Source organism: Pseudonaja textilis, chromosome 3, assembly GCF_049901715.1.
Source record: "Pseudonaja textilis isolate UNSWEBS1 chromosome 3, rPseTex1.2, whole genome shotgun sequence".
Taxonomy (NCBI): domain Eukaryota; kingdom Metazoa; phylum Chordata; class Lepidosauria; order Squamata; family Elapidae; genus Pseudonaja; species Pseudonaja textilis.
Window position 1 is genome coordinate 187,910,762 of NC_141992.1, and position 17,717 is coordinate 187,928,478.

A 17,717-nucleotide genomic window follows, 5' to 3' on the forward strand; every position below is an offset into this window, starting at 1 on the left:
CGTGCAGAGGCCAAAAATGAGATGCGGAGGCTGAAAATGAGGCATGTAGAGGCGGCAATCGCTGCTGGCAATCCCTGCAGTCTGAAACAGCTGATCGTTGGGAGGCCAATCCAACCGCCAATCAGCTGCTCATGCTAAATCACGCTGTGCTGAAGCTGATCAGCTGTTTGCTGCAAGGGGACAAATTGCTGGGAGGTAGAGGCTGAAGGGTGGGCGGGTCTTCAGCAACATTAGCTGTATAAGATGCACAGACATTTCCACCCACTTTTTTTTGTGGGGGGGAGGAAGTGCATCTTATATACTGAAAAATATGGTATTTAATAAAAAAAAACCACTCAGAATGTTTCAATTATTTGTGTAACTATACTTACAGAAGTAAATTTGATCTGAATTTGACCAGCTGTCCAGCAGTGAACAAATATTCAGCTAAAGTAGATATCGCTTTTATAAAGAAAAATGGTAAATTAGTTCTTTTCCCTTTAGCTATTTCTAAAATTCTAGACAGAGAAAAATATTTTCAGTTACTTTACAATTTAGTACCAAACAGATAGATTTGCAATGTTTCACACCTATCATTTCTTGTACACTTTATTTATGATCTAGAAAATACTTTTAATTACCAATGACAAAAATAAACAAAAATTGATTTGGAGGATATATTTCTCTGTGAAAATAATACAACTTTCAAAAAATGTAAATATTTTCATGATGGAATTCCTTTCAAAAATACTTGTAAGAAAATATCATTTTACAACCACTATTACATAGCGAAATAAGTTTTGTTCTCTACAAAATTCAGAATCATTAATAACTAAATATCAACTCTGAAGCTAGGATACAGTTGCTGGATTTAACAGGAAGAACATCATCTTGGCCTCTTTAATAGCAGTAAACATTTACTAATTTATTTTAATGAGTTCTCCATGCTGATCAGTCCTAAAATGGAAGTAAAGTCTTGCTTATTGTGTAAATTCCTGGGAAATATATGCAGAATTTTTCCACTGCAAATTTTCCTCTTACGGTGAGAGCTGTAGAAGCTTTGATGAGCATCCATCAGAAGTACCTCCAGATGCCCTCACCAGTACTGCTTAAGGACCTGTTCTGTTTGTCAACAGCCAAGTTCGGTATATTTAGATTTTGTGCTTAAAAACATACAATATTGCATATGAGCTTGACAATCATGGTATGCAGAGCACATACTTCAGAATACATCACGTTCCTAAAAAGACACTGTTTCCAACGCAACAGGTATCTCCTTGAGACTTTTATCAACTTTGCTTATCGCAACTTCTGAACTCTCAGAAGCAAGGGGATGGGAAACCAAATTAGTGCTGGATTATCTCACTTTCTGCATGATTCGCTTCCCTCTTCCTTGATGTAAATAGCCACACAGTGTGTTAGCAGAATACACCAAAGTTCTTGAAGTTAAGTTGGTCCTTGTTTGGTATGCGAGAAATTTATGGGTTGACAATGGTGAGTTGTACCTTGAGCAGAATACAGTACTGTAGCAAATTCCCTGGCTCGCACCGCTTTAATCTATAGGTGAGGAACTGGGGAAATGAACCTGGTTTGGGTGTCCCAATATGTAGGAAGCTAAAGTGAAGATAAACTAAGCAGCAAAAAGGTAGAAGGAATCACATTACAGGGCATTTTTCCCCCGCTAGGCATTTTTCAAAACATAGGAAAGGTTTATTTATTTTTGTGAAGGGTGGGACTTTTTGATAGCAAAACAGCCTTTCGTCATGTGATTACTAACTTCTGGCTGAATGTTACCAAAAAAGAAAAAAGAAAGAAAGGACACCGGAGAATGTTTCTTTACAAGATCAAGGACCACCGGCCTCAAATGATCAGTGATTTGTCTAAACTGATTTGTGGCTCCGTCTAGCCACCGCTGGAACAAACGAAGTACAAAGTGAAAAAGGAGCAAGACTTCTATATCACTGTCTTTCCCACACTTATCAGTCCTACCATCCATGTGTCACTTACTCTAGAGAGGTAACCAACCACCGGAACATCAATTCAACCCTCTGCAAAGATGGGAATCAGATGGGTGCGGTTGAAAATCATCTCTTATATGGTTTTGCAATGAAGAGGTAGCCGAGAATATTGTCTATTTTAAGCGCTGGTTAATAATTGCTAAGCGTGTTTTAAAATGCTGCTTAGTTACACCAAACACCTTTGCTTCCAAATGTGCAATTTTACTACTTAAAACAAATCAGAGGCTTTTATGAGAAATCAGCCATTAGCAAGGAAGTTAACAGTCTGTTGACCAAAACACACAATTATTGATTCTTCTATTTGCTGATCGGAATGAAGATAACAAATTCCTAGCTACAAAGCAACTCCTCCTAGTTAATGCAGGTGGAACAGTTTTTTTTAATAGGATTGGCAACTACACAGCTGCAGTTTCATGTTAGCAGCAATAATGCCCAAGCAGAACTTTTTACCAGTTCTCTTTTTTATAATTGTGACTTGCCAACAAGGCAAATCCTTGAATCTCCTCCATTTCTACAAGGGGAACAGCTGCATTCTCTTCCTTGCGTTAACAATACCCCTAGAGAAGCAAAAGTCCGCCAAGAAAAAAGAAGGCATCAACAGAGATCAGCTTGAGGGGCTGAAGACTGAAATTTCCGAACCTGAAAATGAACAATGTGTACCAACCCTTTCCTTTTTAATCCCTATTGCTAATAGGAAGGATGTGTTTTGCTGCCTTACTCACAGAATGAAAACAAACGGGCTTCTGAAATCAATGATTTTATACATAAATATGATAAAACAGACTGAAAAAGGATTCCCCCCCCCCCAATGCACTAACAGCCTAGTCCTCAGGCATTTAAGAGTAAAACTAAAACAACCAGCTTCACTGCCTAGGAATAAAATTCATTTTCAAAAAAGTCGCCTGTCTCTTGTGTCACCTTTTCCAACAATACATAATGTGCCCAAACAGTACTTGGATTTGTAGCAAATTAATCCTGCTGTAACCACTGGTGCTAAGAGGGTTTAGCTGCCTTCCCACTAAACTTCAATAACTTATAAAAAGGCTGGCTGGCCATGGCTTAACTCAACGTCACTGTAATTAAAGCAAAAAAAAAAAAAAACCTTTCTTGGTAGCTGGTTCCTAAATGGAAAACCACAGCCCTTATTCCAAGGTAACTCCACTTTGTAATCCCACTTCTGTGCAAAGAGCGTACATCCCTCCACACCATCCAGAAAAGGCCCTTCGGCCACAGCCAAGAAATGCTACTTCTGTTTTGCAACTTTGCCAAATCCTTCAGCACATGCAACCCAAGCCTGTCACCCTCCAAATGCACAATACTTTAGCCATTAAATCCTCACAGAGATATGGAAGGCCATAACCAGCAGAACGAAAGGGAGAGATTCCAGAAATGGCAAAACAGGGTAGGAGGTAAAGCCAAAAAAAAAAACAGGGGGGGGGGGGAGAGAAATGACCTTGCTATAACATTGAATCCTGTTACGTTCTCTGATGCTGGACCTTGTCCAATTGAAAACAAGCAAGAAGCTGAAAGCAGGAGGAACTGGGGTGCAACTTGGAAAGAGAGAGAGAGACTTAACGCATTAAAACAGCGAGTGAGGAAGATGTTCCTGAGATTTAACCCTCAACCGTACAAACTTGCTGGCTTCAAGCAATCACCAAAGGAGTTAAGTGCTGAAGGACCGATGCTTTAATCAGCTTTGTCCCTTTCCTTCACATGGGATTGGAGTCAACCTGCACTTGAAAAACCCAAAGGGCTTATAACAGCTCAATTTCACAGGATTCAGTTTTAATCCATCGCCAAGGTTAAGCAGCCAGACTTGTGCAAGGACTGGCTACTCAGTAGCAGTCCAGCCACCTGGTTTGCCATTAGCACCACTCTCTTCGTTGACGGCCTCGGATGCCTGGAGATGGCTGGACAATTCTTGGATGACGGCCGCTTTTCCAATTTGATCGTTCCTTCGTTTTTCCATAATGAGATCTTCCAGGCTCTGAAACTCGAGCGTGTGACTGCGTTTGTCTCCCAGTTGGATCTGCAACCGGTAAGGTTGCTTCCCGATGCGCAGTTCGCCCCCAATTTTGAACTCCCGCTTGCCATAACGGCACCAGGCGGCGAAACATTCGGAGTTCCTCCAGCTGAGATCCTGGTCTTTGCGGCCTACCTGATCCAGGGCGTTTCGCACCACAGTGGCGGGATTTAGTGGTTTGTAGTGGTACAAGTGGTTTGCGATGCGCCCCCGTCGGCCCTGGCTGGCGTCAGTGAGAAAACTGTTCACCACTTCAAGTCTGTGAAGGTGGACAACTTGGAAGTCTCCTATGTACACTGCCCAGTGAGGATACTGGGACTGGCACACAAACTCTATCAGATCGCCAGCTTTGCACTTGTTCAGTAGGTTTTCTGGAGTGTAGGTGGTAAAATTCCCACCCCCTCCTCCTCCACCCCCACCCCCCACCTCACCAGACAAGGTGTGGTCGCCAGAAAAACTTTTCTGGTAAATGCACTCGTCACGGTAATAAATGGAGCATTCCACTTCGTGAAGTTGCGGGTCGTAGGGCTGTGAGGCAGGGTGCTCCCCGGCGAGCTCTGCTGGGTCTTGCTGAGGTTCTACATCATCATCATCATTGGAAAATATGTAAGAAACTCCAATTCGGGGGCCCTCATCTCGGTCCATGCCGGCTGGGTCGGCCGTGGGAACCTCTCTGTAGTTTAAGTGGGTCAGTTTCTCTACTTGATTCCCCATGCCTGCTGAAAGAGAACCAAACAGGTATTAGTACAGGTATAAACTAATGAGGAATAAATCAAGTAGATCTCCCTAAGTCAATCTGCTGGCAATCTTTTTGGCAGGGTTCCATCAAGGGCTTACAATTCCTACTGCTTTTTTTTTTAATATAAATTTTATTGACTATAAACATGAAAAAACATTGAACGGGGTGGTCTTCTTTGCCGTACATTTCAGTCAAAGCATTTTACATACATATATACATATACATATACATATATATATATACATATACATACATACATACATAAATACATACATACATATATATATATGGTATTCAGCTTTGTTCGGGTATTTTCCCACATCATTATAGTTGTGCTTTTAAAGTTGTAGCAACATTTCGGCAGAATCTCATCTGCCATCATCAGGCTTCTATATTGTGTTCGTCTGCGAGTCAGACTTTTTTTGTGTGTGTGTGTTCGACTCACAGACAAAGACAATACAGAAGCCTGATGATGGCAGATGAGATTCTGCCAAAATGTTGCTACAACTTTAAAAGCACAATTATAATGACGTGGGAAAATACCCGAACAAAGCCGAATACCATACATGTAAGTACCCGCGAAAACTTAAGAATATATATATATATATATATACACACACACACACACATACATACATATACATATTTTTGATATATATATATATATTTTCTGAGGTTCTCGCGGGTATTTGTATGTGGATCTTTGGTTGTTCGGGTTTTCTCCCGCGTAAGATTCGAAGTATCTAGGCAACGTTTCGATGAAGTCTCATTCATCATCTTCAGGCTTCTGTCTTCGGCTCTTGCTTCTCAGAGTGATGTGAGATTGCAGCTGCTTCTTCCTTTTAACTGCTAGTGGGGTGGGACTTGATTGGGTGGGGGCTTGGCTGTGTTCTGATTGGGTGGGGTGTGTTCTCATTGGTAGGGGTTTGGCTTTGATCTGATTGGTTGGGGGTTGGCCGTGTTCTGATTGGTTGGGGCGTGTTCTGTTCAGGTGGGGGCTTGGTTGTGCTCAGGTTAGTCTTAGTTGCTGGGGGATTTGAGTTGTTGAGCTGTGATCTTGCTGTTTGGCTTCGAGTTCGTGGCCAAACAGAACTCCGAACTCGAAGCCAAACAGCAAGATCACAGCTCAACAACTCAAATCCCCAGCAACTAAGACTAACCTGAGCACAACCAAGCCCCCACCTGAACAGAACACGCCTCCAACCAATCAGAACACGGCCAACCCCCCAACCAATCAGATCAAAGCCAAACCCCCTACCAATGAGAACACACCCCCACCCAATCAGAACACAGCCAAGCCCCCACCCAATCAAGTCCCACCCCCACTAGCAGTTAAAAGGAAGAAGCAGCTGCAATCTCACATCACTCTGAGAAGCAAGAGCCGAAGACAGAAGCCTGAAGATGATGAATGAGACTTAAAGGGAACTCAAAAATAAGACATCCCAGATCTGAATGAATGGAATATTCTTATTAAATACTTTGTTCATTACATAGTTGAATGTGCTAACAACAAAATCACACAAAAATTATCAATGGAAATCAAATTTAGCAACCCATGGAGGTCTGGATTTGGAGTTACACTCAAAAATAAAGTCGTAAAACACACTACAGGCTGATCCAACTTTGATGCAATGTCCTTAAAACAAGTCAAAATGAGGCTCAGTAGTGTGTGTGGCCTCCACGTGCTTGTATGACCTCCCTACAATGCCTGGGCATGCTCCTGATGAGGTGGCAGATGGTCTCCTGAGGGATCTCCTCCCACACCTGGACTAAAGCATCCCCCAACTCCTGGACAGTCTGTAGTGCAACGTGGCGTTTAAAAGGCAAATTCACATAGTTAAGTCACCTCCTCAAGTGACAGCACTGAACAAATGTTCTACTGACTCTTTCCTTAAAGCCAACGTCATCTTGCTTGAGCCCCACTGCACATATATATCCCCGGGATGCAATTTTGAAGTACCTTAAAAGTGGACCGGTAAGGATCATGCTACAAAACCTACAACTTGACTATTTTTCTTAACGAAAAGTAGCTGGAGGGGGCAGTGTTAAATAGATGAAGAACCCCTCTCTCTCTTTTTAACGGGTTTTCATTTTCATTCAAAGTTGCTGGCTGAGGAAAGGGAGAAATCTTTAAAATGAGGAAACACCCACAAGTCACACAGTCTCTTCTTGCATCCTTACAACCCTCTCATTCTGAAGTGCAGGACAGCACTGCTCAGGCATTACGGCCACAATGGAGACCCACATTTCTGCTGCCCAGCAGAGACTCTGGTGAAGTGAGTTTTTGCCCCATTTTATGACCTTTCAGTCATGGTTGTTAAGTGAATCGCTGCAGCAGTTAAGATAGTAACACGTTTGTTCAGTGAATCTGCCTTCCTTGTTGACTTTGCTGTTCAGAAGTTTGCAAAAAGGGAATCACGTGATCTTGGGGCACTGCAGCGGTCATAAATACGAGTCAGTTGCCAAGCGTCTAAATTTTGATCACGTGACCATGGAGATGCTGCGGCAGTCATAAGTGTGAAAAATGGCCGTAAGTGTGAAAATGTGGCCGTAAGTCACCTTTTTCAGTGCTCTGTGACTTTGAACGGTCACAAAACGAATTGTCATAAGATGAGGACTTCCTATACCGCAGAATAAAAAGTTATGAAGGCCTCTGCCACCACTGCTGTTAATCTAAATTATTAGGCCAGTGATGGCGAACCTTTTTGTTGTGGTGTTCTGAAAGTGTGCATGTGCTGGCACCCACAATGCAAAGTGCCCCGCCCCCCCGTGCATGCGCCCCCACCCCTTCCCCAGTGTGCCTCCCAGCTGATTTTTGGCCCGTTTGAGGCTGTTTTCGCCCTCCCGGAGGCTCAAAAGAAGCCTCTGCAGCCTCGGGAGGCCGAAAAACGGGCCTTCTGGAAATTTCAGAAGTGCCCATTTTCAGCCTCCGGAGGGCTTCTAGAGCCTGGGGGAGGCTGTTTTCACCCTCCCAGGGGCTCGAGGGAAGCCTCTGCAGCCTTTGGAGGCCGAAAAACAGGCCCATATTGGCACTTCTTGTCTTTCCAGAAGGCCTGTTTTTCGGCCTCCAAAGGCTGCAGAGGTTTCCCTAGAGCCTCTGGGAGGGCAAAAACAACCTCAAATGGGCTGAAAATCAGCTGGGAAGAGCACACATGCGCAGTGCAGGTAAATTTGGCTGGGGCTCTCATGCCCGCACAAAAGGCTCTGCGTGCCACCTGTGGCATGCGAGCCATAGGTTCGCCATCATGGTACTAGGGCTGTCTGATTCTTTTGGAAAAGATAATTGACAGTATGCAGAGAAGCTGTACAAAACATCTCCAATAATTATAGCATCTGAATGTTTTTTTCCCCCCTCCTCCCTTCAAACTTGGGTAGCTGCTTTAAAAATCTGTTCCTGGCTGTCTTCACATGTGAAAGGAAATGCACAGATGGACACACAGACAGGCACCCAACAGCTAAGAGCAGCTTCTGAAGCCATTGCAAAAACCTGGGAAAAGACCACACAAAAAAGCTGCATTTCTTACGCACAAAAGCACACACACACACACATTTTCTGGTAGAGATTGGGAGAGCGGCTTCAATACCATCCTGTCCAGGGAACCTGGAATTCATCTAATGGCCACCCAGACTTTCGTGAAAGGCATTTGGGTCGGGAATGCTTGCTTGGATTTGTATAATGTTGGTCTGGGGCTCTGGAGTTGTTTGTCCACAGCAGGGGTGTCAGTATATTCATGAACTAGAATAGAGCTTGGTAACAAGGTGAGCCAATGAATAGGTATAGCAATTAAATTAGCCAATCAGGATAGTTTGGAAACTGAAACTTGAAGTAGCCTAGGCTGGAAACTGAAACTAAAAGTAGCTATGTTAAGCTCTGCAACTCTGCAGCTATGTTGAGCTCTGAGTCCGCCTGTTGAAGGTGAAACTAACTTGCATGCTTGCTGAAGACTGGAGCTCTGCTCTGAACTTGCAACATGTTTCTGTTTGAGTTGGCTCCAGGTTGGGAGAAATCTACAACTGGTTTGTAAAATCTACTTATGTTTATAAAGAAGTTAAATGAAGCATCAGCCATCTGTGTTTATTTTTCTGGTGCTGAATTATCACTGCAAAACTCTCAAAAGGAATCCCCAAACTTGGCAACTTTAAGACTTGTGGACTTTAACTCCCAGAATTCTCCAGCCAGCATAGCTGGCTGGAGAATTCTGGAAGTTAAAAGTCCAAAGTCTTAAAGTTGCCAAGTTTGGGGACCTCTGATCCACATGGTGGAGATCAACATTGGAGGGGAGAAAAAAAGATAGGCTGAAATTTTATACTTGTTTAGGAAGGAGTCCTCTTGAATGCGAAGCAAATCTCCTTTCATACCTAGATGTCGTGCTCAAGGTATATACAGGTAGCCCTCGATTTACAACAGTTCATTTAGTGATCGTTCAGTTACGACGTCACTGGAAAAAAAGGACTGAGGGCCATTTTTCCACACTTAACAACGTCTGTAGCTTCCCCATAGTAATGCAATCAAAATTTAGGCATTTGGGAACTGGTTCCTATTTATGATGGTTTGTTCCTGGGTTCATGTAATCAATCACCTTTTGAGCCTTTCTGACAAGCAAAGTCAGCGGGGAAGCCAGATTAACTTAACTGTCGACTAAAAAAAAAAAAAAATACTTCTTTGGACTTTTTAGTTGCCAGCAGAAAGGGAGTGGGGGAAAGCAGTGCATTCCTGAAATGCTTCAGATAATTGCTAGGCAGCCCAAAGCTGTTGGCGCACAAGATTATTACTGGAGAGCATGATTGATGACTCTTGGCTATGGATGTGTCCCATGGGAGAATATACATCCAGGGGGTTGGGGGAAAGACCAGGGTCAAGGGGGAAATGCATGATGTATTTTAGCGTCGGCTGCATGGTCACTCCTAATAAATCAATTTTTATTGATTTATTCGACATGGTCACTCCTAATAAATCTTTTTTTTTTTTTTACTCTGAGAGATGCGACTAGAGACTTATGATTTGAATGGGGGTGGATATATTGGAGCCCTGCCATTAACAACCGAGTTACTAACTTATCAACTGCGGTGATTTACTTAACAACAGAAGGAAGGAAGGTTGTAAAATGGGACGAAATTCACTTAACATATGGGTCTCACTTAACAACAGAAATGTTGGATTCAATTGTGGTCGTAAGTCAAGGACTACCCACAGGGGTCTTCGTTACCACCCTCCAGGCTTCTCTGCCCATTTGATTTTGGGGGTGGGGGGCTGGGTAACAGATCATGTGACTATAACATGGATCAAGTGAATAGGGATTCCCTCCCTCTGACATGGCACCCATGCAGCCCATAATAGGCCCCCCAAATTCCAGGTGTGCTTGTAGATCCACAAGGATAGATGAACTTTTTCTCTGTAATTTTTATCGCCTCTCTACAAGCGAAACCAATGCAGAATAACAGAGTTGGAAGGGACCTTGGAGAGCTTCTATTCCAACCCTCTGCTCAACCAGGAAACCCCCATATAGGTAGTCCTTGACTTGGAACAGTTCGTTTAGTGACTGTCCAGTTACAACAGCACTGAAAAAAAGGACTTACGACCGTTTTCTCTTAAAAACCTTTGCAGCACCTCCATGGTCACATAATCAAAATTTGGATGCTTGCAAATGTATTGAGTCTGTCATCTACACCTCTATTACGGTCTGGTTTGGCTCTGCAACCCAACAAGACAGACACAGACTTCAACGGATAGTTAGGTAAAGGTAAAGGTTCCCCTCGCACACACATGCTAGTCATTTCCAGCTCCAGGGGGCGGTGCTCATTTTTGTTACAAAGGCGAAGAGCCAGCGCTGTCCGAAGATGTCTCTGTGGTCATAACTAAATGCTGAAGGCGTACAGAACGCTGTTACCTTCCCACCAAAGTGGTCCCTATTTTTCTACTTGCATTTTTTACATGCTTTCGAACTGCTAGGTTGGCAGAAGCTGGGACAAGTAACAAGCTGGGAGTTCATTCCGTTATGCGGCGCTAGGGATTCGAACCGCCAAACTGCCGACCTTTCTGATCAACAAGCTCAGTGTCCTAGCCACTGAGCATCCCCAATGGATAGTTAGAACTGCAGAAAAAACAGTTGCTACCAACCTGCCTTCCATCGAGGACTTGTATACTGCTCGAGTCAAAGAGGGCTGTGAAATTATCTACAGACCCCTCACATCCCGGACATAAACTATTTCAACTTCTACCCTCAAAACGACGCTATAGGGCTCTGCACACCACAATGACTAGACACAAGGACAGTTGTTTCCCGAATGCCATCACTCTGCTAAACAACTAATTCCCCAAACACTGTCCAACTATTTACTAAGACTGTATTACTACTATTCTTCTCATCCTTCCTATTACCTACCTCTTCTCACTAATGATTATAACCATGTTGCTTGTATCTTACAATTTATATTGTTTTGTTTGTTTCCTAGTATGATTTGATTGCTTATTAGTAACCTCTGACTTCCACTAAGTGTTGTATCTTATGATTCTTGACAGATATATTTTATTTTTTCTTTATGTACACTGAGAGCATATGCACCAAAGTCAAATTCCTTGTGTGTCCAATCACACTTGGCCAATAAAGAATTCAATGCTGTTCTGTTCTATTCCTACTCTACTCTACTCTACATAATTGCAGTGTCCCAGGGGTCATGTGACCCCTTTTGCAACCTTCTGACAAGTCAATGGGGAAGACAGATTCACTTAACAACCATGTTACTAACTGAACAATTGCAGTGATTCACTTAACAACCACAGCGAGAAAGGTCATACAACTGGGCAAAACACATTTGACAAATGTCTCGCTTACAAATGGAAATTTTGGGCTCAATGGTGGTCGTAAGTCAAGGACTACCTGCAATATATTCACGCTGGAAATGAGGCCAATAAACATTGGTTTAAAGCCACTTAGAGGATTCTCAGCCAAGGTAAAGAGTTGGGTCAAGGGTATTTTTGGATCATAGCTGTGTCTCCTTCATGCTGCATAAGAAATTATGAGGGAAGTATTCCCCCAAGTACTCTCTCCTGAGCTATAAATTCATTAGGTGGCAGATATTTTCATACTCAACGTTAGGAGGCAAGGAGCCGCCTTAATTCAAACCGGAACATCGTGGGCCATCTTAAAAAGGGACACTTCCTTCGGAATGGGAACAAGTCGGAAAACTTTTCTAGTTTTGCTACTTAGGATTCGGTAATCCCTGATGATTAAAACAGGAACCCCTCTGAAAAGGAGAATATTTGTAGCTCTAAGTGCTCTCTGAGTTTGGTTGGGTTTTTTTTTTCCAGATGTTTCATTAACCAAACTAGGTAACATCATCAGTGCACCCATCAGGAACCCATCCATCTATCTATCTACCACAGGGGTCAAACTCAAGGGTCAAACTCAAGGCCTGTGGCCTGGATTTGGCCTGCGTGATGCTTAGATCTGGCCCACAGGGCCCCTCTGGAAACAGAGATCGGCCTGCGGTGCCTCTGCCAGTAAAATTCGTGGCCTTCCCGAGGGCTACAGGAAGCCGCCACAGCTGAAAACGGAGCTTGGGAGCCCGTTTTCTCTGGCAGAGTGCTCGGCCACCAGAGGCGCCCCCCCGGCACAAGTGGTATCGAGCTGGCCATGCCCATCCCACCCTTCTGAGGTCGAACACAACCCTGATGCTGCCCTCAATGAAATCAAGTTTGACACACCTGCTCTACCATGAGCTGCAGTGGCGCAGTGGTTAGAATGCAGTACAGCAGGCTACTTCTGCTGCCTGCAGTTGGGCAGTTTGAGTGTCACCAGGTTCAGGGCTGACTCAGCTTTCCATCCTTCCGAAGTCAGCAAAACGAGGACCCAGATTGTTGGGGGCAATAGGCTGACTCTGTAAACTGCTTAGAGAGAGCGGTAAAGTACTGTGAAGTGGTATATAAGTCTAAGTGCTATTTGCTATCCAAAGTTACAAAGCTTGAGGGAGTTAGATGCAGGGGTGGGATTCAATTTTTTTAACAACCGGTTCTGTGGGCATGGCTTAGTTGGTGGGCGTGGCTTGGTGATCATGTGACTGGGTGGACATGGCTTGGTGGTCATGCTATTGGCTGAGCATGGCCAAGTCAATATCTCTCACATCGAGGCACGCATCTCCTCGCCTAGCCTCTCATGACTGTGGGGATGCTGCAACAGTCGTAAGTGTGAAAAATGGTCATAAGTCACTTTTTTCAGTGCCATTGTAACTTGGAATGGTCCCTCCACACAAGCAAAGTACCAGCAAAGAGGGAGGGAAATTCTAGAGAAGTTCCTGGGACAGGAAGTCTAGTCCTGCCAAGAATGTAATAAGGGTTAATGGAGAGGCAGTCTCTGTAAGCAACACCAGAATGTTTCCTTCCTGCCTTCCTTACAGGATTAGGCCAGTAATTTCTTCTAACAACCGGTTCTCCAAACTGCTTAGAATGTTAACAACCAGTTCTAGCAAATAGGTGCGAACTGGTAGAATCCCACCCCTGGTTAGATGCCTGCTTTCCTACTTGCTTGTCTATTCGTTGCAAAATTCATCCAGAAGCCAGCGAGGAGAATGTTTTATCCTGCTGATGTCTCAATCAAGAACCTCCTTGTAAAATTGATATTTGCGGGCAGCCAGTGGGGGGAATTACTTCTCTCAACAGGAATGCTATCTCAATCAAGATGCACTTTTCTCAGGACCTCGGCAAGGAAAAATAGGCTCGGGCCTCTCTCTTCCAACCAAGCTGCCATCCTTTCCATTGATCCACTCCACCGGGAGACATTCTCTCGCTTTCCTTTAGGTAAAGAAAACCCTAAATGTCAGAGAAGTCCCTGTTCCCTGGCTGGACACGGCATAAAGATACACGCCGCCGTAGCTCAGCAAGCTGGAGATTGCCACAGAGACGGGGAGCAAAGGGAGAGAGAAAGATACACGCTGCCTCAGGAGACACACAAGCATCCAGGGATGGGGGGAGGGTAGGGGGAGGAGTATTTGTCAGGCAAATAGCAGGGAAGGGTTTAAGGCAAGTTGCACGTGGCACCCTGGGAAAGGGAAGGAGGGAAGCTGGCACAACAACAGACTTTCCCACCTGTGGATGACAATGAAGCTGCAACAGGCAATGAGGAAGAAGGTAGAACTAGGCAAATCGACAAAGCCTAGAGGGACGCGCTTCCCGTATACAGGAGCTGAATGAAAGTCAAAAGCTGGCTAAAACCTAGCAGGAAGTAGGAAACCTCTTCTCCACCTTTCTCAATAGTTTCGCTTTGCCTCGGGGTGGAGGCGTCTTTTCAAGCCTTTGTAGCTATGGGTGAAGGCAGCCTAAACTTTACGGGAAGATCAGAGAGGAAGGAACGGAGGTGTTACCTGCCCCCACTTCCTCTTGAGACTACGGGTAGCAGGTGCAAAAGGCCCCCAGAATACTCTCAGCAAATCTTTGAGTGGCTCAGGAAGTCACAAGGAACAGGCAACAGAAGGCCGCCTCGACATATATGTAGATATATGTTCTACTAAGGCAAAACATGCAATATAGCCTATCCCTTCAGCCACGGAGAAAAGTTACAGTAAGTTCTATGGGACTTGGATATCCAGAAGTGGGAGAGTAAGTGAAGCTTTAAATCACCATCTTAGTATAGGCTTAGAATAATCTTATGGTCCCTTTAAAATGCACACTAATCAGCATACATTAAAAATTGAAATTTTGTTGCATACAGCTCTCAAAGACACCACCTCCAACACACGCTACATAAACATGACAATAAATAAAGAAATATGCTAATACCCACATATGTGATATGACACAGAGAAACAACACAGTCTATCTCGGAGGAATACATATCCACGGGGAGAAAAATGAAGCAAGTTTACCAGACGGATGACATATAGGGAACAAAAACCGTAACAGAATCTGGTAGCCCTGCTAGACATACTTGTAGAAATCTGGCTGAAAGGTAGAGATGACTACAAAGAGGATAAAAGAGAGCAAGTTTATAGTTCTTAGATTCACGTTAACGGAGTTGCAAACCTCGAAAGCTTCCAGGTTGCATGCCTTTTGGGGAGTAAATCCTACGGGGGGACAGACGTCATACTTTTGAAGAAACATGGTTAGAAGCCTGTTAACCAGGTTCCCACATAGTACAAGTATGTACCATTAAAATGAAAGGCAAAAACCATTAAGAGAAGCCATTCTAGAATCCCGTTTCTCCCAACTGCCAAACAGTTGTTTATAGAAGGTGCAGAAACAGGTCAAGGCAGTAAAAATAATATAGAGGTGAGAAAACTATAATTTAAAAAAAAATCACATTTTTGTTTTGCCAGACTGGAGCAAAATCGCTCTACCTATACTTCTAGCTTACCATCTGTTACCACGACCCTGTACAGTAGGCCCTTATTAAAGGCTGGTCAGTGTTTGGTCTGGAATCTTAGGGACTCTTCTTAAAGGCCAAAGAAACATTGCAGAAATACAAACGGCCACGTACAAATAGAAAGATTCACGGTGGGCTTTATCTCCATAAGAGCCAATGCAACAGGCTAGAAGTCAGGAGATCCTGAGTTCAAGTTCTGTTTAAGTAAAAAAAAAAAAAAAAAAGCCCCTAACTGGCTGTTTTTGGACCTGTCCCCCTCTCTCTTTCAGCCCAGTCCACCTCACAGGGTTGTTGTGGAGAAAAGAGGAAGGGGAAGAAGGAATGCTGGATACCGCCTTACATTGTTTAAAAAAATCAACAAAAACAGGATATAAATAAACTCACATATCGCATAACCCAACACCTTGTTTTGAGCCCCAAAGCAAAAAAAAAATTAAGAGGCACATCCAAAGGGGCTTTTTAACAACCGTTTGAAGCATTGCTCCAAAAGCTAAACCAAAGCTTCCTACTAAACAGTGAGGACAATTAACCTGTGGAACGGCTTGCCAGCCTTCTCAGAAATCAGGGGCGCTTCATCGCTGGAGGTGTTTTGTTTTGTTTTAAAGAAGAGACTAGACAGCCACTTGGTCTGAAATGGTATTGGGGGGGGGTCTCCTGCCAGACCAGGGCGCTGGACTAGACAACCTCCAAGGTCCCTTCCAGCTCTATTCTATTCACTTACCTCGCTTCTTTTGAAAGGGGGAGGGAGGACATTTTATGTCTGGAAACCCCCCACCCCCCCCCACCCAAATGCTTGCCTGATTCCCTGGCCTTTCATTGACTCCTTGCCAGCTCGAAAACTTTCTATAATGTCGACTCCCCTCTCCCTGCCCTCCCCCCCACATTTCTCCATCAGTTTCTTTCTTCAGCACCTGGAGGAGAGAGAGAGAGAGAGAGAGAAAGAGAGAGGGGAGGAGAGAAAGAGAGAGGGGGAGGAGAGAGAGAAAGAAAGAGGGAGAGAGGGGAGAGGCAGGGGAAGAGAAAGAGAGAAAAAGAGGGAGAGGGGAGAGGGGGAGAGAGAGGGAGAGAGGGGGAGAGAAAGATAGAAAAAGAGAGGGAGAGAGAGGGAAGAGAGAGAGAGGGAAAAGCGAGAGGGAGAGAAAGAGAAGGAGAGAGGGGAAGAGAGAGAGGGAGGGGAGAGAGAAAAGAGAGAGGGAGAGAAAGAGAGAAGGAGAGAGGGGGAGAGAAAGAGAGAAAAAGAGGGAGAGGGGAGAGAGAGGGAGGGGGAAAGATAGAAAAGGAGAGGGAGAGAGAGGGAAGAGAGAGGAGGGGGAGAGAGAGAAAAGAGAGAGGGAGAGAAAGAGAGAAGGAGAGAGGGGGAGAGAAAGAGAGAAAAGAGGGAGAGGGGAGAGAGAGGGAGGGGGAAAGATAGAAAAGGAGAGGGAGAGAGAGGGAAGAGAGAGGGAGGGGAGAGAGAGAAAAGAGAGAGAGAGAGAAAGAGAAGGAGAGAGGGGAAGAGAGAGAGGAGGGGAGAGAAAGAGAGAGGGAGAGAAAGAGAGGAGAGAGGGGAGAGAGAGGGGAGGAGGAAGAGAAAGAGAAAGAGAGAGGGAGAGAAAGAGAGAGGGAGAGAGAGAAGAGGGAAGGGCTCCTGCAAGCCCAGGTGAGTCCCACTCACCTGGCCGGCCGCCTCCTCAGAACAAACAAACCGTCGAGCAGCCCAGGTGTGCCGGGTTGCTGCCGTCACCTGATCCACTCCCCATACCTGCCCCCGCCTCTCCTCCTCCTCCTCCTCCTCCTCAGTCCTGAGCGGCTGATCGACGATGGAGGCGACGGCGCTGGAAACTTACCAGGCGGCGAGTTGCTCGGTGGGGCTGCTGCGGCCGGGAGGAGAGAGAGAGGATCGAGGATCGGACTCCGGGGACGGGGGACCGGGGTGGGTTGGGGGACGTCTAGCCGAAAGGCTGCTTGCTCCCCTTGCCGTCCCCCCGTCGGGCTCTTCTTCAGCCGCCGATGGCGGGCATCCCCGACTTGCCGCTCGCCTCCTCCATGGTCCTGGGTTCCTTTGGCCGATCGTCCCGACCGCCGGCCTGAGCAACAAGCGAGAGATCCCCGGGCTGGGTGGGGGGTTGGCCCGCCGGCGAGAGGCACCCGCCACCCCTCCGCGGCCGTGGGAGCGTCCCCCCACCGCCCGCCCGCCCGCCTCTCAAGGCAGCCCCGCTCGGCTTCTCCCCCGCAGCCCTGTCCGCGGCGGGCCACGCGCTCCAGCGGCAGAGCCCGGCGGCGCCAGGCGCTTCCCTCCGCCGCCGCCGCCGCCGCCGCTGCCGCGTGCCCCGCTCTCGACGCAGCGCCGCTCGCAGCCAGCGGAGGGAGCCTTCCTTCGGGGGGGCGGGGGAGGAGTTAATCCGCCCCCTCCCCCTTACACACCCACACCCAGCCCTCCTTTGGGGAGGGGCGTTGTAACCGAGCCGGTTGCTGTCCAACCTGTGCGGCAACGGCCAACTTTTCTTTTATGTTCGGCTCCTGGGCCTTTTTTTTATTTCCTTTAATGGGGAGGGAAGGGGAGAAGCAGGTGGCCTCTCGCCAGGCCTTTAGAAGAAGAGGCCGGGCGATCTCTTCTGGCTGCG

At 45.7% G+C, this 17,717-nt stretch overlaps 1 protein-coding gene across 4 annotated transcripts; it reads right to left on the reverse strand.

The window, feature by feature from the left end:
- Positions 1-572: 572 nt before the first annotated feature.
- Positions 573-17,437, reverse strand: LRATD2 (LRAT domain containing 2). 4 transcript variants are annotated; one of them, XM_026703657.2, is made up of 2 exons: positions 16,941-17,437; positions 573-4,739 (listed from the first exon to the last, which is right to left on the reverse strand). In XM_026703657.2, exon 2 carries the CDS (start codon positions 4,732-4,734, stop codon positions 3,829-3,831), a length of 906 nt encoding a protein of 301 aa, XP_026559442.1. In that variant the 5' UTR covers positions 4,735-4,739; positions 16,941-17,437; the 3' UTR covers positions 573-3,828. The 4 variants fall into 4 exon arrangements, with proteins under 4 accessions (XP_026559442.1, XP_026559443.1, XP_087787829.1 ...); XM_026703658.2 differs by having other exon boundaries at positions 16,769-17,431; XM_087931703.1 differs by having other exon boundaries at positions 573-4,736; positions 16,941-17,053.
- Positions 17,438-17,717: the final 280 nt, after the last annotated feature.